The sequence below is a fragment of the Ranitomeya variabilis genome, chromosome 6 (assembly GCF_051348905.1).
Source record: "Ranitomeya variabilis isolate aRanVar5 chromosome 6, aRanVar5.hap1, whole genome shotgun sequence".
NCBI lineage: Eukaryota > Metazoa > Chordata > Amphibia > Anura > Dendrobatidae > Ranitomeya > Ranitomeya variabilis.
In genome coordinates, this window is record NC_135237.1 from 519,077,182 (window position 1) to 519,102,155 (window position 24,974).

General features: G+C 40.3%; 1 protein-coding gene across 49 annotated transcripts in view; it reads left to right on the forward strand.

The window, feature by feature from the left end:
* RIMS2 (regulating synaptic membrane exocytosis 2) overlaps positions 1-24,974 on the forward strand; it is a 618,543-nt gene that overhangs the window by 420,027 nt on the left and 173,542 nt on the right. For 25 of the 49 annotated variants that reach the window (XM_077271021.1, XM_077271012.1, XM_077271004.1 and 22 more), the window contains 5 exons: positions 6,520-6,673; positions 11,913-11,939; positions 15,789-15,857; positions 18,141-18,294; positions 22,669-22,785. In XM_077271021.1, the coding sequence (XP_077127136.1) occupies positions 6,520-6,673; positions 11,913-11,939; positions 15,789-15,857; positions 18,141-18,294; positions 22,669-22,785 (521 nt within the window). The remainder of the gene's footprint in view (positions 1-6,519; positions 6,674-11,912; positions 11,940-15,788; positions 15,858-18,140; positions 18,295-22,668; positions 22,786-24,974) is intronic. The other 24 variants (XM_077271056.1, XM_077271022.1, XM_077271037.1 and 21 more) reach the window with 5 other exon arrangements.

The window sequence follows — 24,974 nt, forward strand, 5'->3', positions numbered from 1 at the left end:
TGCCCCAAGAAGAAGCTTGGGTTATTGTATAAATGACAATCCTACTGCTTTAGCCCCCTGATACAAATTGTCATATACCTTTACCCATTTTGCTCAGTTGTCAGTTGTCATTCTATCCAAAAATTATAAATTTGCATTCAAGATTTATATCGCGTTTGACATTTTATTGACATTCAACAGATGAAGGTAGACAAGAAGTCAAATTCATCTCGGAGTCTGACAGCAGTGTGGTGAAATTCCTCCAAGAAGACGTATCATGATGTACCTCACACGGGTCATCGTTACATTTTTTGGGGGCAAATCCCACAACATACTTAGTGAAGAAATGACTAACATTTGATTTATTATAGCTCATAAATAAAACAATTAAGATAAAGGATGAGCAGATAACTCATCTAGATAGATAGATAGATAGATAGATATTGTAAGATAGCTCTTACCACATGTGCAGTTACGGTTTTACACTTAAACGGTCTATCCGGTTTATTTTATATAGCATAAAATCGGGACATGCACAGTTCATTATTTACATTTCATATTCGGCTTCAACTCACAGACACTAAACATGCTGGACTTCTCACTTCGTCCAGTTACCATGGGTGACCGTACGCCGAGCAGTTCATCAATGTCCATGGAACACAACAAGCACACCAACAGTCTGCTCCACTGGCAGATACGTTTCTGCCGTTATGATAGCCCACTTCCCGGATATTACCTTTCTGGAGCTCCTGCTCCACACGCTGACCTCCTGTCAGTCCAGGGAAACTGCCGAACTAGGATCACCAACTTGCCTGGCAGGCACACATCAGTCAGTCCAGATCCTCAGATGGGCTGTAGCTCCCCAATGCAGTGCCTTCACGGACTCTGCACACATGGCCTCTCTGTGCACTATTCAGGACCTCCATCCCCACCTGGGACCGTCCAACACACAGGCCCCCAGGTCCAAGGCCTCTCCATGTGCTCTTCAGGGATCTGGTCCTACTTCCAGGACCTCCCAACACAGAGGCCTTCCAGGACCTCGGCCTCACCAGGTGCTCTTCAGGGATCCGTTCCCCACTCTAGACCTCCGAACACCCAGGCCTCTCACATGACCCTCCAAACACCATTCAGGTCCATACACAGGAACCATGCGACCCACACCCTGGTCACATTACATACTTGTAACCACTCCCATAGGTGGGTGGTTGTGTGTGGCTAGTTTGACGCGCCCAGCTCTCAGAACTAGCCCTGCCAGCCTCCCTCTAAAACACATATTACTTGTTTGACTACAGGTCCCAGAACAACCTTACTTAAGGCTGACAGCGGAGTATCTTCCTCTGCGACACACATACCAGCCATTCACAATAATGCTGGACTTTGGCTCATCACCATAGTTATGCCTGCAACTGCCATGCATTCCTATCGCCTCAATATGTCTCCATGCGTATTCTGGGGAGACCATACAGCGCGCCCTATCTGTAACATTGGGTCACTGCGTCACAATATGTATATGTGGGTATATATATACACTGTTCAAAAAAATAAAAGGAATACTTAAACAACAGAATATAACTCCAAGTAAATGAAACTCCTGTGAAATCAAACTGTCCACTTAGGAAGCAACACTGATTGACAATCAATTTCACATGCTGTTGTGCAAATGGAGTAGACAACAGATGGAAATTATTGGCAATTATCAAGACACACTCAATAAAGGAGTGGTTCTGCAGGTGGGGACCACAGACCACATCTCAGTACCAATGCTTTCTAGCTGATGTTTTGGTCACTTTTGAATGTTGGTTGTGCTTTCACACTCATGGTAGCATGAGACTGACTCTACAACCCACACAAGTGTCTCAGGTAGTGCAGCTCATCCAGGATGGCATATCAATGCGAGCTGAGGCAAGAAGGTTTGCTGTGTCTGTCAGCGTAGTGTCCAGAGGCTGGAGGCGCTACCAGGAGACAGGCCAGTACACGAGAAGACATGGAGGGGGCCGAAGGAGGGCGACAACCCAGCAGCAGGACCGCTACCTCCACCTTTGCGCAAGGAGGAACAGGAGGAGCACTGCCAGAGTCCTGCAAAATGACCTTCAGCAGGCCACAATTGTGCATGTGTCTGCACAAATGGTTAGAAACCGACTCCATGAGGATGGTCTGAGTGCCCGACGTCCACAGATGGGGGTTGTGCTCACAGTCCAACACCATGCAGGACGCTTGGCATTTGCCACAGAACACCAGGATTGGCAAAATTGCCACTGGTACCCTGTGCTCTTCACAGATGAAAGCAGGTTCACACTGAGCACATGTGACAGACGTGACAGAGTCTGGAGATGCCGTGGAGAGCAATCTGCTGCCTGCAACAACCTTCAGCATGACCGGTTTAGCAGTGGATCAGTAATGGTGTGGGGTGGCATTTCTTTGGAGGGCCGCACAGCCCACCATGTGCTCGCCAGAGGTAGCTTGACTGCCATTAGGTACCGAGATGAGATCCTCAGACCCCTTGTGAGACCATATGCTGGTGCGGTTGGCCCTGGGTTCCACCTAATGCAGGACAATGCCAGACCTCATGTGGCTGGAGTGTGTCAGCAGTTCCTGCAAGATGAAAGCATTTGAAGATATGGACTGGCCCGCCCGTTCCCCAGATCTGAATCCGATTGAACACATCTGGGACATCATGTCTCGCACCATCCACCAACGTCACGTTGCAACACAGACTTTCCATGAGTTGGCGGATGCTTTAGTCCACGTCAGGGAGGAGATCCCTCAGGAGACCATCCACCGCCTCATCAGAAGCATGCCCAGGCGTTGTAGGGAGATCATACAGGCACTTGGATGCCACATACAATACTGAGCATCTTTTCCTTGTCATGAGGCATTTTCACTGAAGTTGAATCAGCCTGTAATTTGATTCTCCACTTTGATTTTGAATATCATTCCAAATCAAGACCTCCATGGGATATTCATTTTGATTTTCATTGATATTTGTTATGTTTTATTGTTCTGAACACATTCAACTATGCAATGAATAAAAATTTGCAACTGGAATATCTCATTCAGAGATATCTAGGATGTGGTATTTTAGTGTTCCCTTTATTTCTTTGAGCAGTGTATATATATATATATATATATATATATATATATATATATATATATATATATATATATATATATATATATACACTCACCGGCCACTTTATTAGGTACACCATGCTAGTAACGGGTTGGACCCCCTTTTGCCTTCAGAACTGCCTCAATTCTTCGTGGCATAGATTCAACAAGGTGCTGGAAGCATTCCTCAGAGATTTTGGTCCATATTGACATGATGGCATCACACAGTTGCCGCAGATTTGTCGGCTGCACATCCCAAAGATGCTCCATACAAGGCAGGATGGATCCATGCTTTCATGTTGTTTACGCCAAATTCTGACCCTACCATCCGAATGTCGCAGCAGAAATCGAGACTCATCAGACCAAGCAACGTTTTTCCAATCTTCTACTGTCCAATTTCGATGAGCTTGTACAAATTGTAGCCTCAGTTTCCTGTTCTTAGCTGAAAGGAGTGGTACCCGGTGTGGTCTTCTGCTGCTGTAGCCCATCTGCCTCAAAGATCGACGCACTGTGCGTTCAGAGATGCTCTTAGGCCTACCTTGGTTGTAACGGGTGGCGATTTGAGTCACTGTTGCCTTTCTATCAGCTCGAACCAGTCTGCCCATTCTCCTCTGACCTCTGGCATCAACAAGGCATTTCCGCCCACAGAACTGCCGCTCACTGGATTTTTTTTCTTTTTCGGACCATTCTCTGTAAACCCTAGAGATGGTTGTGCGTGAAAATCCCAGTAGATCAGCAGTTTCTGAAATACTCAGACCAGCCCTTCTGGCACCAACAACCATGCCACGTTCAAAGGCACTCAAATCACCTTTCTTCCCCATACTGATGCTCGGTTTGAACTGCAGGAGATTGTCTTGACCATGTCTACATGCCTAAATGCACTGAGTTGCCGCCATGTGATTGGCTGATTAGAAATTAAGTGTTAACAAGAAGTTGGACAGGTGTACCTAATAAAGTGGCCAGTGAGTGTGTATATATATATATATATATATATATATATATATATATACAGTATATATACATATAATGTGTGTGTATATATATATATATATATATATATATATATATATATAATATGGATTCTGGGAAACGTCACCCATGGAGTGATAGACAGTCAGTGATCATATGAAGTTCTATGTCTGCTGGGTGAGTTAAATAGATCAATTGGATAAGAATAAAGAACCAATATGAGGAGAACCAAATAAATAGTCAAGACATAAATTACCGTGATTAAAATGCCTTTATTACAATAACAAGCGGGTATGTGGTGGCAGAAAGAGAGCACACACACATAGAAAATTACGGTATTTCAATAAAATATGTACAAAATTTAGTAATATTGCTGTAGAACCATCGAAAACAGGATAAATAGAAAGTAAAAATAGCTCAAAATTATGGAAAGTCCATATAGTACCCAGTAGTTATACTCAGGAGAATGGAGGGTAATCTATAAAGTGCAATGTGGCGGTATAATCCAATTTATGCCTTAGCGGCAGCCTAATACGAGTATATAGTTATTGACAGGTGAAACTCTTTCTCTCTCTCATTACCTTAATGTATTTACTAATTATCCATTCTTATTTTTTTTTGGTGTTTTTACTTGCAGTATGGAGGATTAATAAATTGATAAATACAATTACTTTGGTTATAGGATAATTGGGAGTTTTAGTTTTTTGGAGAAGGTTCAACCTGGAGTTGTGGGATGTAGTGTTGATGCCACACGAAATGTGAATGTCATTTAATCAGGGTTGTGGAGTCCGTAAGCCAAACATTCCACTCCGACTCTGACTCAACTTCTCAATTGCCCCGACTCCCTCATACATGTTTAAGTGACAAATTTACTGTAGTAAAATGGTAACATCAGGCTTTTCATCACCATTATGAATCAATAATCAAGCTATTTACTTCCCTTTATCCTGTTTTCCCTTTCACTCTAGCAGTTCTGAGATAGGTGCAGGGGTGCAGGCATCTGTAGACAAGAAACTTCACTACTGAGCCTGTACATAAAGTGCAGCACAGATTCATCTCATCTAAAAGCTGAGATCCTTAGATCAGGAACAGAACAGACATTTATGGGACATTTCATAACTTTCAGAATCCCTAAAATATGGAAAAATATTCAGCACATACTGCATTGAAGTACTGTACCCAATTTATTGTATTTTGTCGGAGTCGGTCCATTTTATATCATCTCTGACTCCGACTCCACCCAAATGGACTCCAGCTCCACAGCAATGCAAAGTGTTTATACCAATGGTAGAAGATTGTTGTCCTTGGCTGTTTGCGCTTCCTTTTTTTATTTTATTTTTTTCGGTGCTTGATTCCCAGAAATGTAAATATTCTCTATAACTCATCTGCAGTGAATTACAATTATTAACAGTCTGTTATTTTTCTCAATAAACCTTAAAAAAAATCTAAAAAAAAAAACAGTAAATGAATATCCTGAATTAATTCAAGTTTTAAACCTTTTTTTTAAGTTGCTCAGCTTTCAATTTTGTAAAATTAGGAGCCGTATAAGGTACAGATCCAAATTCCTCATATAGCCAAAGATAAGTCCTCCAAAGTCCCACAGAAGTCAGATCTTCCCAGTGTGAAGGGTTAAACTAAGATCAAAACTAAAGGGCTTCATTTTGTGCTTTTCGACTCCATCTTGTTTTTTATAAGATAAATTCTGTTACTTAATTAGGTAAAAGTTCATAGTTGTTATGAAAGCCAGATTGTTCTAGCCTGAATAAGATATGAGACTGAGGGTGTATTGTTCCACGAGACCTTGACGTACAAGCTGTTATGGTTTTTTTTTCTATGCCACGTAGACACTGCCATATATGTAGTTTCCGTTTTTTCTGTATTCTTATAGGTTAAGTGCTGCAAGTGTGATTTTGTACTATTGGTTGAAGTATAACTTGCTAAGATTATGAAAAGTGCGACACAATAAACGGGGCTTAGAGATCTGCTCCATCCTGCCAAACAGAGAAACGTCTCCGTCTGGTCATTCTCAGTTGCCGGCAACCGTGATGGGTCACTCCAGATCCTCCCCCAACACCAGTAATTCAGAAATATTACTGTATGACAAACAACCAATAAAACAGCCCGAGAAAGTAAAAAAATATTCCGTATCACAACAGTTGCATGTTTGCAGTAGCTGGGAGCCACTGGCTGAGGATCACTGTGATACCGGATGGTTTTGAACTTTTTTTTTCAACACTGAAGGAATCAGATACCACTACAAAAAAGAGCGTATGGCTCCTTGGTAGAAGAAAAAAACGTCTCCAGAACTTTTTTTGTTTTTCGTAATTTTTTAATATTTGGTGGAAAAGTCATCATGTTTAATGGTCATGTTTAATATAATATATTAATTTTCTTTATGTTCCCATGCTGTATTTCTCGTCCATACCGGCATCTACTGACTGCTTATTTTAATTGTTCCCACAGATTCTAATTGAATTAGAAACTGCACTTTTAGATGATGAGCCACATTGGTACAAGCTTCAGACGCATGATGTGTCCTCATTGCCACTACCCCACCCATCCCCATTTATGCAACGGAGGCAGATGCACGGGGAGAGCCCAACCAGAAGATTGCAAAGTAGGTCTTCAGGAGTAATTAGTGCATGTCTGGTACCTAGAGACCCATCCTTGACATAGCTTTTTTGATTAAGAAAAATGAAATCCTGCTTTTCTTTCATATGCTAATTACACCTTTTTTTTTTTACTCTGAGCTAAATTAATGAACAAACGTTGGAGGGAAATGTATAATCAAAGAATCAGGGGGTATTGAAACATCTTCATGTTGTCGTTGAACATTAAAAGTCTAAAGCAGATAAATGTTGTCTGAAGATGTCGTCTAGTTGACAACCTGGCGTTGATCCCTTCCCCAATAACAGAGTGAAGGAAGAATCGGGCATGTTGGATGTTAATATGCCTCATCATGGGAGTTGTCATGAAGAATCTTGTTTCTCTCTCCCTTTTGTTGATTGTTGGTTTGGGTGCCATAACTGTTTGGCTGATGGCTACTTTAGCATGCCAACTTCTAACCTCAAAGTCATACGTACATAAAAGCTGACCGCGTAGTTACTATGCGGCCTCTGGAGAAGAGAGTCCTCTGGAGAAAAGAGTCCTCTGGAGAAGAGAGTCCTCTGGAGAAGGGGCATATTTTAATCTTTCCTATGGAGGCCACTTCAGTCCTCTATATAACACTGTCCGACCCCCTCTCAGCAGTGTCAGCACGGTGACTATTGGGCACTCGCCTGGTGGTAGATCTTCCAGTGATTTTCCAATAATAAAAGCAAAGTTACTCGCCCACCGAAGGTCCAGCGCTACCTCTGTGCTGCTACCTCTTGATGGGCTGCAGCGGTGGTATCGTGCACATGGCCACTGCAGCCAAACACTGAGCTCAGAGGCTTTTACCACCTACATCATGTGCATTGCAGTTATGCCATCACTACTGCACCTTGTCAACGAAAACCGTAGGCAAGAGCAGGGAGCCATCGCTGGACCTACAGTATGTACTATATGCAACGCTTATTTTCTCTAACATAACATTTTGAAAGTGGAAAACCCCCTTTAAGCAGCAGCGTTTCCCCTCGTGTGTGCGCTGTGACGTAGGGTCTCATGTCTGTGTCACACTTCCATGCATGCTTTTCTTTACACGAGTACATTGAATAATTACAACTCTGTGTTATACTGGGAGATTTGTCTCATTTTCTTCTTCAGGTGTACTGTGCTAATCTGCCACACCATTATCACCCAGTGTGAACAGGTCTATCACTTTTCATACACATATGCCAGATTTAGAAAGTGGTATAGTATATGAATATTAGATTTACCTTTTATACTTCATCTATTTGTTTCTCTTGTTTTTCTAAATCAAGGGACAGATCTCTCCTATTTTCCTAATATATCTTTAGGGAGGTTGGAAGTTTGTTTTTCTGATACCGGGTTACTAATCCCCTGCATAGACATAGATATAAAAGAGAACATACAGGCTGCCTACAGCCACCACTAGAGGAGACTGGGAGCTTAATGTATACAATTATGTTGGAGCTGTCATATAACATGATTAACCTGTAGATTTAGGGTTACTGTGCAGGTTACAATGATGTCTGACTGCCTTACTGAAAGAACGGCTACTGGGAAAATGTTTCCTCCTGCCGGCTTTCAGTCATAGAGGTCCACCAGAGCGGGTACAATCATTGCTCAGTACACAGTGTCTGTAAGCTCTCCCAGGCATTTTGATTGACAGTTTGCTCTGCAGCACATCTATGCACAATGATGTTTTGAGCAATGACTATAGCCACTTCTTTCCCACCTGTATGACTGAAAGCCGGCGGCTTCTAGGAGGAAATAAGTTCATTTTCTCCCGGTAGCCACGCTATCAATAAGATGACATTTTAACATGATTGACCTGCAGATTAACTCTATATCTGCAAGTTTGTAGCATTTGAGGATATGACAAGTTCCCTTTAAAGTCAGTAATAACACAGTATACGTTTAATTCCTACACTCCCTCTACTGGTGGCTGAAGGAATCCAGTGTGTTATCTTTTACATCTGCATCTGTGCAGGGGAATTAGACAAACTCTGATCACTAAAGAGATATTAGGAAAGTATAAAATTAATAAAAGTTGGACATTCGCTTTAGCATTTGCTTCCACTTACAAGAGCCCTTAAATAAGCACTCTTGTTAGAATTTGTATCCTCGCGATCTTCATATTATTCAGCAATGTGTATTTACAATGGCTCATTTTGTCTTTCTACCCAGCTAATTTTTATCTTTTCCATTAGGTCTATGACATCACGTGATTAAAAACTGACTATGAATCCTTCTAAGCTCTATGTAGAAACAGGAGGTCAATTTTCCCTGTATGAGTCATCAGTCACTGCAAAGGTCTATGGCAGGGGAGAGAAGTGGAGCAGCTGGGTCAGGAGGTGACCAGGGGGATGACAAATGCAGGGACAAGAGACTTCCAGTTTCTTCACAGAGAAGATAAAAGAGAAGACTTTTATGGGTAGAAAGGCAAAATGAGCAATTGTAAGTACACAGTGCTAGATAATATAATGATTGCAGTATATTAAGAGGATAAAAACTTTAATGGGAGGAGGAGGACGGCTTCTTTAAAACAGCCCACTAAAAACTTATTTTATGCAGATTGGCATAACTCCCACCACTGTTTTGATACAGGTCATACAGGAAAGTTTTGTAAAAATATGGGACTGTTAACAGGCATGATGTGATGGTGCTCTGCAGCTTTTAGTGTCACTTGACAACGTCAAGTTCTTTCTCTGCTTTTGGCACCGCGCTTCTCTGACGACACCATGCATACGCAAAGGCAATTATGGAGCTGGATCCTTTCATGATTGAAGGGAACCTGTCGGTCTATTAATTCCGCCCAAACCTTGGGCAGCATAAATCAGAGCCTGGCTGTAAGGGGTATTTGTCTCTGAAAACCTCTGGAGTTTCATAGAAAACTTAAAACAAGCTCCGATCACTAAAGAGATATTAGAATATTAATCAGACATTGCGCTTCAGAGAAAAACAAATCCGACTGCAACTGCACAGACAGGCTCTGATGTGTGCTGCCTAGTTTGGGCGGCCTGAATCGACAGACTTTAAGAATGACAAGTAGGAGAACGCTCTAATCCTAAAAAAATCCAAATCAACTGACAAGGAAACAGAATAAATAACATATAAAAGGTAATTATACCATATTTCAAATGCTGCAATATATAAATTGCCTGTAAATTCCATTCATGATCATGTGAAGATCTCATACATGCAGTCGCAGTGCTCATTGGTAGTCTGGTCTGTCATAAGTGATCAGTTCTGCAGGTATCATCCAATCAAATGTGTGCTCTCAGGCAGAGGAGTAACTGGGACCCTAAGTCTGTAACGGAGCCCCTTACCTGCCACGTGCCAGTTATAAAACAGATGGACTCTTATATGCATACTTGTTAGAGAATAACTAAATGTTTTCATTTATTTATTTACTAATGCATGGAAAAGTTATCAAATTTTGCAAATCACTTTATTATGGGATTTGTCTTCATTGTAGTAAAAAAGGTAACGTAAGTGGCTTGTAAGCTCCTGCTTTTCCCCGGTCTGTTTGCCTTCAGCTGTATTGATATGAGAACATTCTCACATGGAGTACAGATGATGGCAGTGACGGGTCAGCTCAGCGCCTGTGCGTCACCGACCCATCACTGCCATCAGCTGTACTCCATGGCTACATTCTGATAGCAATGCAGCTGTAAGCAAATAAACTGGGGAATAACAGAGGTTTGGAAACCACTTACATGACATTTTCTTTTTACGGGAGTAGAAACAAATCTAATAAACTGATTGGCAAAGCTTTGTAACTTTCCATGCTGGAAAAAATTCTAAAAAAATTAAAAGAAAGTTTAGTTACTCTAACATTTAGGGATGCCCTTCTAGGAGGATACTGACAGTGGTTTATATAGCCACACTCCCTCTAGGCCTCTTCCACACCCTGGATGTGCCTTTTTATGTTGATCTCCTTTTGATGACGAGCATCTTTTTGTGAAGTTTTGTGAAGTTTTGACAGCACCTGGGAGATATACCGGGTGCTGGAGAGCTGTTCCCCTTTTTCTCGAAGCCTCCTGGACATTATGGGAGAGTTCTCATGTATTCTTATATGTCGGAGGGTTACCCTGTGTTGGGCGATAACGTCTTATGTGAACACGCTCGGGTGTTGTCCATCTGGGCGTGCTTGTATATTATGTTCAAGTCCATGTGGCTGCATGATTTGTGGCTGCTAGACAGCCTGAACATGTGTGGGGATTCCCTAACAAACTGGCAATCTCTGCATCTGTTCAGGCTGTCTAACAATTGCAAATCATGCAACAGCGGAGACTGGAACATAATATACAAGCACAAGATGCTCGGATAATACCCGAGCATGCTCTGATAAGACGTTATCCGAGGATGTTCACTCATCACTACCTGTTATGTCTTTACTAGTGATCAGCGATTTGGCGATTTGCGACTGCTAGACAGCCTGAATACATGTGAGGAATGCCTGCTTGTTAGGGAATCCCCACATGTATTCAGGCTGTCTAGCAGCCGCAAATCATGCAGCTGCGGGGAAACAAACATAATCTACGAGCACACCCAAGATACTCGCAGAACACCCGAGCATGCTTGGAAAACCCGAGTAACCAGCACACTCGCTCATCACTAGTCTTTACCCCATACAGCTACTCCCCTGTTTTCGGGCATCATACAGTCAGATCATTGATCCCTATAGTATAACTGCTTGCTGTAAACACTGGTGCTTGCTCTGATGTGTTTGTCAATCACGTGGAAGTATCAGTGTGCAGCACGTTTACTATAGAGACCTGCGGTCACTTCTGTTCCATTGACTGCTCCGCAGTAGATGACAGTGTTTTCTTGCCCTTCGATCCCTGCTATTGACTGTGTTGATCGACTTGGTCTGAGCTTGCCAGATCAGCTGTCATCACAACCATCGTCGCTTTGTTTTCCATTGCACAGTTTTAGTACGTACACAGCTAAGCTGCTGCGTAGAGCAAACTTACATGGGACTGCATGCTTTATAGAGTGCAATTATTTTTATTTACCATTTTCAGGAAAGCTATGGTATGTAGCGGAGATATTCACAACCAAACTATTACAAAATTCCTAAATTTACCAATGCAAAAATGCACCAATGTTTTTATAATATCCAAAAATGTAATTATAGAATTTACATATTACTATAATGAATTAATGATATGTTATCTCTCCTCTACATATTTGATTTCATATTGATCTTCCCTTCACATCAGTTCATATTAATATTTGTTTTCCAGATAGAGGCCCATATTCATATAATTCAGGTAACTCCAGCATGCGAGAGCTCATTATGCATGTCATCATATGCACAGTATGGTATAACCTCAGCAAGCTGCCATTTTATATCATACAGTGTCCATATGTTCTATGTTATTGTCAGAATCCTCCCTTCCTATAGTTCACCTTGCTTGCTTGATGCTTACATACTACCTAAGTACTGTACATATGTAGAAGGTTAAAATGTGCATTTTAAAGGAACACTCGGAGTAAAATTAATCCACTGCCTTATCCTCAGGCAGGCTTTTAGGGTAGGTGCACACGATCAGTAAATGCTGCGGAATGGATGCTGCGTACTTGTCCATCGTCCACCCCGCAGTGTCCTGATGTTACAGCATAGTGGATGGGATTTCAAGAAATATTCCACTATGCATCCGGAGACGCCTGCGGCTCACCCGCAGAGACGGACATGCGGCACGTCTCTACAGACCGCAGCATGTCTTTTTCTCTTATGGAGGCACGAGCCTCCGCATGATAAATTTCACCGTCCAATCTATTGGACATGGTGAATACGCACGGTTCAATGAACACATGCGGAATCATCTGCTTTCAATAGCCAGCAGTGCTTTGGACGAAGTGGACATGTGCTGCGTCCAAAGTACTGCCATCTACTGACCGTGTGCACCTATCCTTAGGAGGCATGGAATGACACATGGATTTATCCACCCTCTTAGAACCTGTACCCCCCACTCATGCATTTATTCGCCCCTTTAGAACCTGTACTCCGGCCAATGGATTTATCCCCCCCATAGAACCTGTACCCACGGGCCATGCATTTATCTGCTCCCTTAGAACCTGTGCTTCCCAAACATGCATTTATCCGCCCCCATAAAACCTGTATCCCCCGCCCATGGATTTATCCACCCCCTTAGAACCTGTACCCCTGCCCATGCATTTATCCGCCCCTTAGGACCCATACCCACCACCCATGAATTTACCCACCCCTTTAGAACCTGTACCCCTGCCCATGGATTTATCCGCCCCCATAGAACCTGTATCCCCCGCCCATGCATTTACTCCCTTACAACCTGTCCCCTGCCTATGGATTTATCCACACCCCTTTAGACCTGTACCTCCCACCCATGCATTTATTCACCCCCTTAGAACCTGTACCTCTGCCCATGGATTTATCCACCCCCTTAGAACTTGTACCCCTGCCTACGGATTTATCCACGCCCTTAGACCTTTACCTCCCGCCCATGCATTTATTCACCCCCTTAGAACCTGTATCCCCCACCCATGGATTTATCCACCCTCTTAGAACCTGTATCCCCCGCCCAAAGATTTATCCACCCCCTTAGAACCTGTATCCCCGTCCATGACTTTATCCACCCCCTTAGAGCCTGTATCCTGCCCATGAATTTATCCACCCCCTTAGAACCTGTATCCTGCCCATGGATTTCTCCAACCCCTTAGAGCCTGTATCCCCCGCCCATGAATTTTTCCACCCCCTTAGAACCCGTATCCCCCGCCCATGGATTTATCCAGCCACTTAGAATGCCTAAGTTATGCAGAGTGTTCATTTAAAGGGCAAGTAATCTAAAATGCAAACTCATGAGGATGTCTTGTAAAATCTTGTAATAAAATAGCAGTATCTGATGGCTTCCCTTCTTTCCTTCGATCCCTGATCCCTTTAATATTATGCTGGTCTTTATCAATATGAATTGCAATATGTTATAGATATTAATGATGTTCAGGGAATCCATTCCTGTTGGACACAGACAACAACTAGACCAAAAATTTTACCTCTCACAAGGAAACGCCAGAACCAGTTTTAATATGAAGTCAATTAGCCTCTCAGTATTTTGGGAGTCTATGGGAATAACATACAGAGTAGATGGATAGCCAGTCATAGTCCAGTGACTGCTGTGTCACAATGGTTATTACTAGATGATTATTTTTTTATGTTTTGAGCCTAATGGCCCATTTAGACAGGCCGATCCAAGCTGTTAAACGAGCGCCAATGGACGATCTGTTTACACAAGCTACAAAAAGCAATAAATGGGGACAGGACAACCACTAAAACGATTTTTCTGTCTCCATATTGTATCTAGTTCTCGGCAGCACACCTCCTGTTTACACGGGGCAATGTGCTGCCGATAAGGTTGATTTCTGTGCACGCATGAAAGCCGTTGCATCTGACAAAAGCGCGTTCACTCGTTTGGCCTATTTTCATGCTACAAACACTCGATTATTGGCTGGTGTAAATGGGTCATAATTCAGGGATCTAATCTAAATATTTGATGACCTGTATCTCAGAGGTGCAAAACTCAAGCCATCGTTATCTCAACTATTCAAGGAGCCATTCAAGTGGTAGCTGGAGCAGGCAGTCACATCTCGGTTAAAATCACCATCGTACTGAAGTTCTGGAATATTACAAGTAGAATTAGTTATAGATTTACTATGCGCCCATTGGTTTGGAAAATAGACCACTATTGGGTGTACACTTTGCAAGCCTCCATACCTTTTTGTGGATTCCATCTCTTCCTTGGGACCGATTAATTCTCAAGATTTCGGGTGTCCCATCTGCTGAATAAAAGAGTCAATTGTAGGAGAAAAAAAACACAATAAAAAATGACTTTCCCTTTGTCATTTGTAAAACTATATACTAGACAATTACCTTTCTAATTAATTAGTATCATGTTAAAATAATAGGGGTATAACAAAAATTTTAGAACCAATACTCCAGAGCATGGCAAGATGCAGAGAATTAACAACTGAGAAACACCCAGTCCAATAAATACCAACAAAGGTGCATTAAAGTTTCATAAAACTATCATTTTTATTGAAATTAATAACAAAGATTAAAGGTAAAAAAAAGCAGAGTAACACAATGGAGGACCACGTGTATAACATAGATATTCAATCTAATACCTGTTATTTAATATACAAAGTATTCTTTTCCAGTAACTATAGTTATGTATAGCAGATGCTTGTCAGTGCCTATAGATTATACCATAGTGGAGACATAAGAGTTCAAAATAAACAATAGTAAAGCACTTACATTTTATAGTGGGAAAGACTGGTATGACATGTGGTCCTGGCGCCCCAACCTGTGTTTCACCCTAGCTTCATCAGAGGGTGTGTCCTCCTGATGAAGCTAGGGTGAAACACGCTTTGGGGCCCCAGGACCACATGTCTTTGTGTTACTTTGCTTTTTTTTTACCTTTAATCTTTCTTCAATCATTTTAATAAAAATGTTAGTTTTATGAGACTTTAGGGCACTATATGTTGTTTGTTGGTATTTATAGCAAAAGTATGCAGCACTTAATAGTATTCAATTATATCTACTATTCTATATATAACTATTATTTTACTGTACAACGTCTCTTCCCGTATACAGTTCTTATAGCTCAATACTACAGGTACTTTATGTGCCGCCATGTGTTGCTCACATAAGGCACCATATTACAGATGTAATATAGGGCTTTAGGTATAAATAGGTACAGTAACGCTCTATAAGCTTCAGTAGGTGTTATTTTATGGCTCCATGTAACTAAAGAGTGCGGGGTTATAACAAGCTCATATAAATAAATAATGAGTGTATTACACTATTATATTGAACCTCGTAAATTAGTATTATAGGTCACACATAACATAACACTTCTGCTAATTGTGTTTCCTCTAATAACAGGTTTTGACTGCTCCCCTACTAATTTTCTACATTGCTACCCTACTTTCCTTAGTATTTTCTCATAGTCCTTAGGTTTGAATTGTTTTGGTTATTTCTTTTTTGTTTTTTTATTTTTCTTTTATATATACATAAGAAGCCTTTGATTTACCAGCTATAAGTGGAAATTAGATTTGAAGAACTGTTCACTGAATATTCTTTGCAGGATCCAAGAGAATAAGTGACAGTGAAGTGTCTGACTATGACTGCGATGACGGAGTCGGGGTTGTGTCAGGTAGGAATTCTTGCTAATCTGCTTTTCTTAAAGTGCATTGAATGATCAAGATGTTTAGCCGGAGCTTCATCCCTTCAGATTTCATATGTGCGAGGTCATGTATAAGATGAGGTAAAGGAGAGTAAGCTTTAGGAGAGCAGGTTCGCCAGTGAATGCAAACATTGTAGAAAGTGATCTAACCTGTGATCTGCAGCTCTCCCTACGTAACGTGTCGAGGATTCAATATTGGCGCGTGCTGCCGAGAAGCCTTGTCTAGCGCTAGATATCAAAATGACAATTTATTCTTCTTTTTATTCACTAAGCTAGCAAGTACAAATAAACAATAATTATATTTTTCTGCATCTGTCACCAATATAATCCGCGGCACTTCGTAATTCCGATGGTACTTGTACAAATACAATCATAGTAACAAGAGAATGAAATGGGAAGTACACTGGTAAAAATGATTTCCAAAGGACTTTCATTGAACCATAGAAACACGGATCTGTGTGTCTAGAGCACGTCCTGCCATTAAATCTATTGGGGTTCCATGAATCTCTACCGCTCCATATAAAACAAACGGACAGCACCCAGACCCATGAAGCTTTATTGATCCATACAGACATGTGTTTTAGAAGAGGCTTCATGTTCGGCCCGTCAGACTCAGAGCACTTTTTATTATTTGTGTATCATGCTCGGCAGTTGAAGTCTTTGAGGGGGTCCATTAAAAAGTGATCAAAACAGAAGACAAAGGGCCCGATTCATTAAAGGGAATCTGTCAGTAGAATCAACCCTCCTAAGATGTCTACATGGGCATGTAGGTCATAGAAAGTTGAATACAATTATACCTTGATATCTGCAATCTGATGTTTTATTCCAGAGCAGTCCACACTTTTCTTAATATGTTAAAATGTAAACGAGCTGTTAAGATCTATGGGCGGGACATAGATCTCCCTGAGAATCTGCCTCCAGAGAGGGGACGTTACCAGTGTGAGAGATGTAATATCTCCCCTCCTGATCTACGTGTCTCACACTGATAAGCCGTTCACATTTCTATAAATCTCTGGAGGCAGATTCTTAGGGAGATCTTAACTGCTCATTTACATATTAAGAGAAACATAAAGGGGTATTCCATCTCCAAGATCCTGTCCCAATATGTAGCTGGTGTAATAATAATAATAATATTAGCGAATGCCTCCGATTAAAAATGCAGTATAGTTTTTTTTATTTGCCATGTCTCTTTCCTCATGTACAGGCATTGCAGGACCTTAGGTATCCATGGTTACGGCCGCTGATGAAGTGACAGACAGTTGATAGTGGTCATAACCATGGATACCTCAGGTCCTGCAATGCCTGTACATGAGGAACGAGACATAGTGAGTAGTGATGAGCGAGTGTACTCATTGCTTGGGTTTTCCTGAGCACGCTCGGGTGGTCTCCGAGTATTTGTGACTGCTCGGAGATTTAGTTTTCTTTGCCGCAGCTGCATGATTTACGGCTGCTAGCCAGCCTGAGTACATGTGAGGGTTGCCTGGTTGCTAGGGAATCCCCACATGTAATCAAGCTGTCTAGTAGCCACAAATCATGCAGCTGTGGCGAGGAAAACTAAATCTCTGAGCAGTCACAAATACTCGGAGACCACCTGAGCATGCTCGGGAAAACTCGAGCAACGGGTATACTCGCTCATCACTACCCACTATGTCTCTTTCCTCATGTACAGGCATTGCAGTACCTGAGGTATCCACTATGACCACTAGCAACTGTCTGTCACTTCATCAGTGGCCGTAACCATGGATACCTAAAGTCCTGCAATGCCTGTACATGAGGAAAGAGACATGGCAAATAAGAAAAACTATACTACATTACTAATTGGAGGTATTTGCTAATATTATTATTATTATTTCACCTACTACATATTGAGACAGGATTTTGGAGATGGGATACCCCTTTAAATTTCCCTGGAATAAGATTTCCGATTGCAGGTATCATTTTATGCAACTTTCTATGATGACACAGACAGAAGTCTGATGATAAGTTGATCTTTGATAATATTTGTCATATTATTTGTACCAGATATAGCCCAGCCAAGGTGATTTGATCAATGCAGAGATCAATCAGCGATTCATAGCTTTAAGTCATGGCTTTGTCAAGAACGGCCATAAAAGATGTTTGTGAAACCTGTAGCCTCTTACCCTCATTCTCCATGGCTTCCCACTCTCACACTTCCCTGTGCTATGCTCCTTGTGTCTTCACTCAACCTTAACACATTTCTCTTATTTTTTTATTTTTTTTTACTTTTCACAGATTTTCGGCACAATGGTCGTGACATGCAAAGTTCAACGTTATCCGTACCAGAGCAGGTCATGTCATCGAATCACTGTTCTCGGACAGGATCCCTCCATGTAGATAGTATAGGTCGGACTAGATCCTGGTCTCCTAGTGTTCCACCTCCTCAAAGGTACTGCCTGTGGCTTAAACAAAAAGCTAAATCTACCTATTCTCTCGTTGCTTGACTTGTTTTTTTTTTTTTTTTCAATAACGTATCTTTGCCAGAAATCCCTTTTTTTTAACTATTGGAATCATATATCCTTTACCCTATTTTTTACGCATGCCTCTATGGTTGTGGTTGCTGTATTTTCTATCATTACAGGTGGATTGAAATTGAATAAAGAACTTCAGAATGTGCTAAAAAATAAAATATGCGATAGGGGGTTATTGGATATCCTGTATTGTACGCTATGACATGTCACTGCAGATAACAATTCTCCTCTTGGTCACCATTCTAAAATATGTTAGACCTCCCAATGATTCCCAACCTTCCAGCCGCGCTCCTCAACTCACTCCCACCAACTCTGCAACAATCAAAGGTTGGATCCTTGGAAGGTCGACAAGGACATCAATGGTCATCAATAGTAGCTTCACAGTGTCCGTTATTGGAAATGGATATGCGCGAAGGTCTGGACCTGTCGTTTCTTCCATAATTCTTAATTCTAAAATGTAACAATTCTGCGCCATGTTTCTGCGCATTGTGTTGTTCCTTAGTTTTTCCTCTTAGAAATGTATGACTAAATTGGGGAGGTGTCCCTAAAAATGTTGAAATTGTCCAAGAAGAGATGACAAATTGGGACATTCCCCCTTTCGATGGTAACAGCCAATTGTAGGATTATGACAAAGATTTGTCAGAAGAATAATAGAGGAATGGCACAATGCAGAATTATGGGAAATGATAGACCAGCATTGTTACGGATTAAATGGGGAATGCAGGTATTTCAGATGTTTCCATCGTCCTGGCCATACAAGGTGAAAGTGCTGCTCTTAAATAGAGAAAACTTCAAATTAGATTTTTTTTTAAAAATCAGACTTAGAGATGAGTCATCAGAAAATGCTGAATTGCTCAAATCTGATTTTTATGTTAAATAAATAAAAAATATATTTTTATTTAGGTATATTAGATAATAAATATATATATACATACATATATATATTTATTTTCTTTTCTTTATGCAAAAAAAAATCAAATTTAAGCAATTTACCATTAAAAAATAAGTAAATAATAATAAATAAACCTATTTTTATATATATATATATATATATATATATATATATATCTATATATATATATATATATATATATATATATATATATATATATATATATATATATATATAAAATCATATTATTATCTAAAATTCCTATATATAAAAAAGGTTTTTCAGCAATCTCATTATCATCATAGACAGGGCTATAATGACAGATAACAGCAGTTTATATGAAGTCCACCACAATTGCAGATGAGCGAACCCGAACTGTAAAGTCTGGTGCAGAGTCCAGGGAGGAGAGGGAGAGCGGTTTTCCAGCTACAAAGTTTGGGTCACCATTGGTTTCTATGGGATTCGGGTTCAAGTTCAGGTACAGTTTTGGTACCCGAACTGAACTTTGGATTAGAGTTTGGTCGGCCCAGATGAACCCAAACTTCCACGGGTCCACTCATCCCTATTCTCAATAGTGGAGGTCACAGCACACCTCCTCCCCCTCCCTTCACAATCATTACATATGTTAACACAATTCAGAAGCGTCTGAGTCGGTCCCTGAATCGGCTGCTAATGTGCATGTGACCAACAGAAAGTAAGAGTCTACTATTAGCCCTAATGGCCAGTGTGAGTTTTGAAGATTTTTATATAGATCCTTAGGTATCCAAGACAGTCAAAAGTTACCAAAAAAGTAATAATTGTGACTTTTAAACTTGACAACTTGAGTCATTAGTCAAATTAAAAATAAATCTGCTTAGAACCTTAATTGTCCAGTCTAAAAATATATGTCTCAGATATGGGAATGTTATTTATTAGTCTGTTCTTCAATTCCTGTTAATGTTTAAAGGGTTTACCCACCTTTGTGGGACAAAGTTTTGGTTTTTTTTGTTACATGTATGGTATTTAGGGCTAAAAATAATTTTTGCAATTGTATTGACTGAAGAATGTTCCACCCTTTGCTTTCTGTCTTGCACTGCCTATTGCTGTCTGCACAGTGAGTTACCTGAGGATCCATCAGTGAGCTCATTTTAATGGTCTGACATGAGTTGGTATCTCTCTTATCAGTCTTTTTCTGATCTCTTCTCAGCTGATTTATGCCCAAGTTGAATGCGAAGGGAAACAAAGAGCCTGTAAAATCCAACTTTTTTTTAATGAAACCTAATTGCAAAAATTATTTTTAGCCCCTAATACTTCCACTAAGAAAAAGGAAAATAGGTCCCATACCTACCGTGACCTGCAAGCCATGAAAAATCATTATTTTTTATCCCATTCTATGTGCCAGGTCCACAATGTTTTATTACATATTTTGTATGATTTTAGCTGATGCCTTAACTTGTAGAACAAAAATGATAAATGTTTGATTTGTTTGTAAGGGGGCTCTAAAAAATAAAAAATGTAATTAGCTCAAGTGTGGAGAGCCTGGCCGAGTCTGGTGAGTATTTTTGCTATGTCTGATCTATTTTATGTCTTTATTAGTGTCATATATTATATATGTCCTACTTATTACACCCCAGGAACTAAGAATACGTTTTGAGATGTAGAATATTTTTTTTAGGTTTATGCAAATTTGTATATTTTTTTTGCAATGTCTGCGGTGTAGACTGTTACATGTGCAATGGTTGGTGGATGATGGATCGGAGTGTGTGCACGAGTTATATGTAAAATACACGCATAATGTCATGTTTTCTGGCCTCGTTGAATGGTTATTTGTCTTGCTATATACTTAGGACACGTAGGACGGTTTGTCAGAGGTTAAAGGAATTACCCGAATTAGGCAGTGATCAGAAAACCTGCTGATTTCCTTAAAGAGTATCCGTTGTTTTAATTTTTATTCCATAAATCAATAATACACATGAAAATAAAAAAAACTATGTAATATATCTTATCGGAGAAATCTGCTTCTTTTTCCTCCCAGACTGATATTTTATTCTCAAAATGTTCAATTCCCGGGTAAAAATCTGTCTACAGTGAAGACCGACTTTCCCATTACCGAGATAGGAAGGTGACGGTTGGTGCTGATGAGATTCTATGTAGGAGGGAGGAGCTAGAGACAGAGCTCCTCCCCTCTACGTAGAACTTAATGAGCACTAACTGTCATCTCCTATCTCAGTAGTGGAATAATGGGAAAGTCTGTCTTTATTGAATACAGATTTGACCTGGGAATTAAGAATTTTGTGAATGACAGATCAGTCCGGTCCAGGAGGAGAATTGAGCAGATTTCTAGATCTATTGCAAAGTTGCTTCTTTTCATGTATATTATTGATATATGACACAAACATTTTAATTACAGTTACTCTTTAATGAATACAGTCACCTTGAGAGTTTTTGTTAATACTTAAATGCATGTATTTTTAGCTAAAAATCTTTTTTTTTTGCTATTGGGTATCCTTCAAAAGTTTTGCACCATTTTCTCCCAATAGTGTTTTTTGGGTTTTTTTTGCATTCTTTGTTGCTAGTTGAAGAACGGGTTTATTGGGAATTCATCAGCCAGTTCTCATTCTGACAGGAGAGTTTATACCTCTTATCTATCTTCTTCTCGGCTCTTCTCAGCTGATTTATGACCAACGCAACTCTCGTGTGGCCATAAGTCAGCACAGAGAAGCTGGGAAGAAGGAAGACAAGAGTTACATACTCCCGGTCAGAAGGAGCTCACTGGTGGATTTTCAGTTACCTCATTCTACAGCCGTCTATAGACAGTGCAAGACTTTAAAAGGCAAATGATGTTTATATGAAACCCAACTGCAAAAAGGATATTTTAGCTCAAAATATATGTAAAGTTCAGGTAAAAAAGATTGTCCATGATGCTGTCCATATCCTTCAAGTTAATTTGCTAATAGTTACTGCGATATTGCTGATATTACAGAGTACACATTGGAATCAGCTTGAGACCTTCTATATGAACCAGATTTGGTCTATTCTTATATTATATGGACAGAAAATAATTAAAATAGTCACATGCAATACTGCATTTCCCCTGTAGTGGCCACTGGAGAGCAAACAAGCAGTCTTGGATGATGAAATCAGTCGATCGCTGCAGCTTCACATCCCCTTTATAGATCATCCATCGCTAATAAACATACATTTAGTCCCGGTGCTATTACATTGCCATATTGTTGCCGTCTGTGGTTCCTTTTTTATAGGCAGGTTATCAATATATTGCATAAAACAGCAGTCCGTATTGTTTAGGTATCAGCTGCACCTTATATAGATGTCTTTAATAGGGCTGTGCGGTATTAACTGTAGTTTGTCGAGCCACCCAGGGACCATGACTCTGGAACTGACAAGCTTCCCTTTCTTCCAGTAGGAGTTTGGAACAGGGACCAAGAGCGACAAGATCTGGCCCTGCACAATACAATGTCATGGGCAGAGTGGAAAGACATCGTGTATTAGATAACCACTACTCCCCAGACAGAGAAAGGTAACTAAAGAACATAGTAGAGGCCTTGACTAGAGCATATACTATATCCTAGAGAGGGCTAGAGAATAAAGGGTTATTCCCATCTTTTTTAGATGGATATTTTCGGATAGTCCTTGTAAATGCAAGCAATTTTGCAATTTATTGCTTGTCAAAATTTTCAGCCGTTCTTGAGATATTAAGACTTTTTTTTTGTTTGTTTACAGCTCGTTGTCTTGGAGACCGACCACCGCTGCTAGACAGAAGAGCATATAGGCAGCGCTTAGAAACTGTTTTCTATTCTGTTTTCAAGACTTGAAGGATCGATATAGCGCACTGTTACCTCCTTACTCACAGCCAGTGCTGACAAGCAAGACAGCGACTGCAGCTGTGGTCGGTCTCCAAGGCAACGCAATGTAAACAAAAAACAAAAGAACAGAAAAGTATTAATATCTCGGGAATGGCTGCAAATTTTAATAAGCAGTGAGTTGCAAAAGTGCTGGTGCTCTCCAACAATACCCATCTATGAAGATGGGAATAATCTTTTTATTCTAGTGGATCTGACCTAGAACCTTTAATGACTGTTCTGTGATTTATATCCGGATGCAAATGTAGCAGAGCCGAGATGCCCAATTGTTGCTGAGCTGAGTTTGTCCTTTGGTACGCATTTTGTGATACCATGTATGGAGATTTACATAGGACTGCAGGTAAAACTAATCTACCGTCAGTTATATAATGGTGAGTTCTGCTACATCTGTACATTTTGCTTCGCATGCAGCAGCGCAGAGATCGTACTATGCCAGTATTATGTATTACTAATGGATTTATTATGTAGGGATAGCGATAGTGAGTGATAGTAGGGCGGACGCTGTAGTCATTTCACTCCGTAATACGGCAGATTGTATTTGCATGGATAAAGCCTTTACCTACCGGTGTGCTCCCTCGGAGGGTTGGTGTCCTGCCAGACTAATGGTGGGTCGATAAAATATGTTCAGCAGCGTCTTTACTATTCTGCAGGAGTGAAAAGTTTTATGTTGTTTTGATAGCTCCATTTTTTGTACTTATTTAAAATTAATTAGGGCTTATTTCATTAATATAATACAGTGTCATTACTTTAATTACTGGAGTCATCCAAAACTATTCATCTAGCTGTAAGATGAACCTTTTTCTTGTAAAAAATTGGTTATGCATAGACTTATAGGTAATCAGTCAGCAGGTTGTTGCTACTTCATCTGAGAGCAGCATAATGTAGAGACAGAGACCCTGATTCCAGCGATGTGGCACTTAGTTTACTGGGTGCAGCAGTTGTACCTTGTAGCAGAGCTAATAAAGCTAACCCCGCCCACACCCCTCATTATCAGCTTTCTGTGTACATTTTATATTAACAGTAAGCTGCTAATCAGTGCGGGTTGGACCAGGATGCATGTGGGAACTAGTCCTGCAGTAATAATCTCCTGCTCATAAAACTCTCATTGTATTGAAACAACAGACTAATAAGTTACACATTGCTGAAATCAGTGTCTCAGCCCCTACTTCAGGCTGCACTCAGATTACAGAGCAAAAACCAGCTGACAGATTACCTTTAAATTCTTCTACTGTGATGTGAAGGACTGATTCTGTTATATTCACTGTGAAATGCTCATCAGAATGAAGTGGTGGCCACACATGCACTTCACTACTCCATTCATTGTCTATGGGACTGCAGTAAAAGTTAAAAATTGGGAATAACCCTTTAAAAGGGACCGTACAATTGCCAAAAATATGTAGTTATTTTGTGTAAATGCCACTAGTCTTCTGAATTGTTTTATATTTTGTACCTGTGCTTCTCCTTTCCTGAGATATGGATCCCTCTTTCCTTAAATCTAGTCTTTTTTTTTTTTTCACAAGTGAGCGTGGTCTTCAACAGTTCTTTATGGGTGTTTAACTACACCCAGTTGGCTGAAAAGACTATATATATATATATATATATATATATATATATATATATATATATATATATATATATATATATAACAAACAGAGGGGCATATCTCAGGACAGAAAGGTGCAGGGATAAAAATTACACCATGCCAGATTCAAAAGAACAGCGCCATTTACCCCAGGCTAAAAAAAAAATTACATATTTTATGAGAAGGGACAGGTCTTGTTTAAATAGGGCCAAAAGTGTCCAGTTTTGTCTTTCTTGTATTCCTTCTAGTCTGAGTAGTCCATCG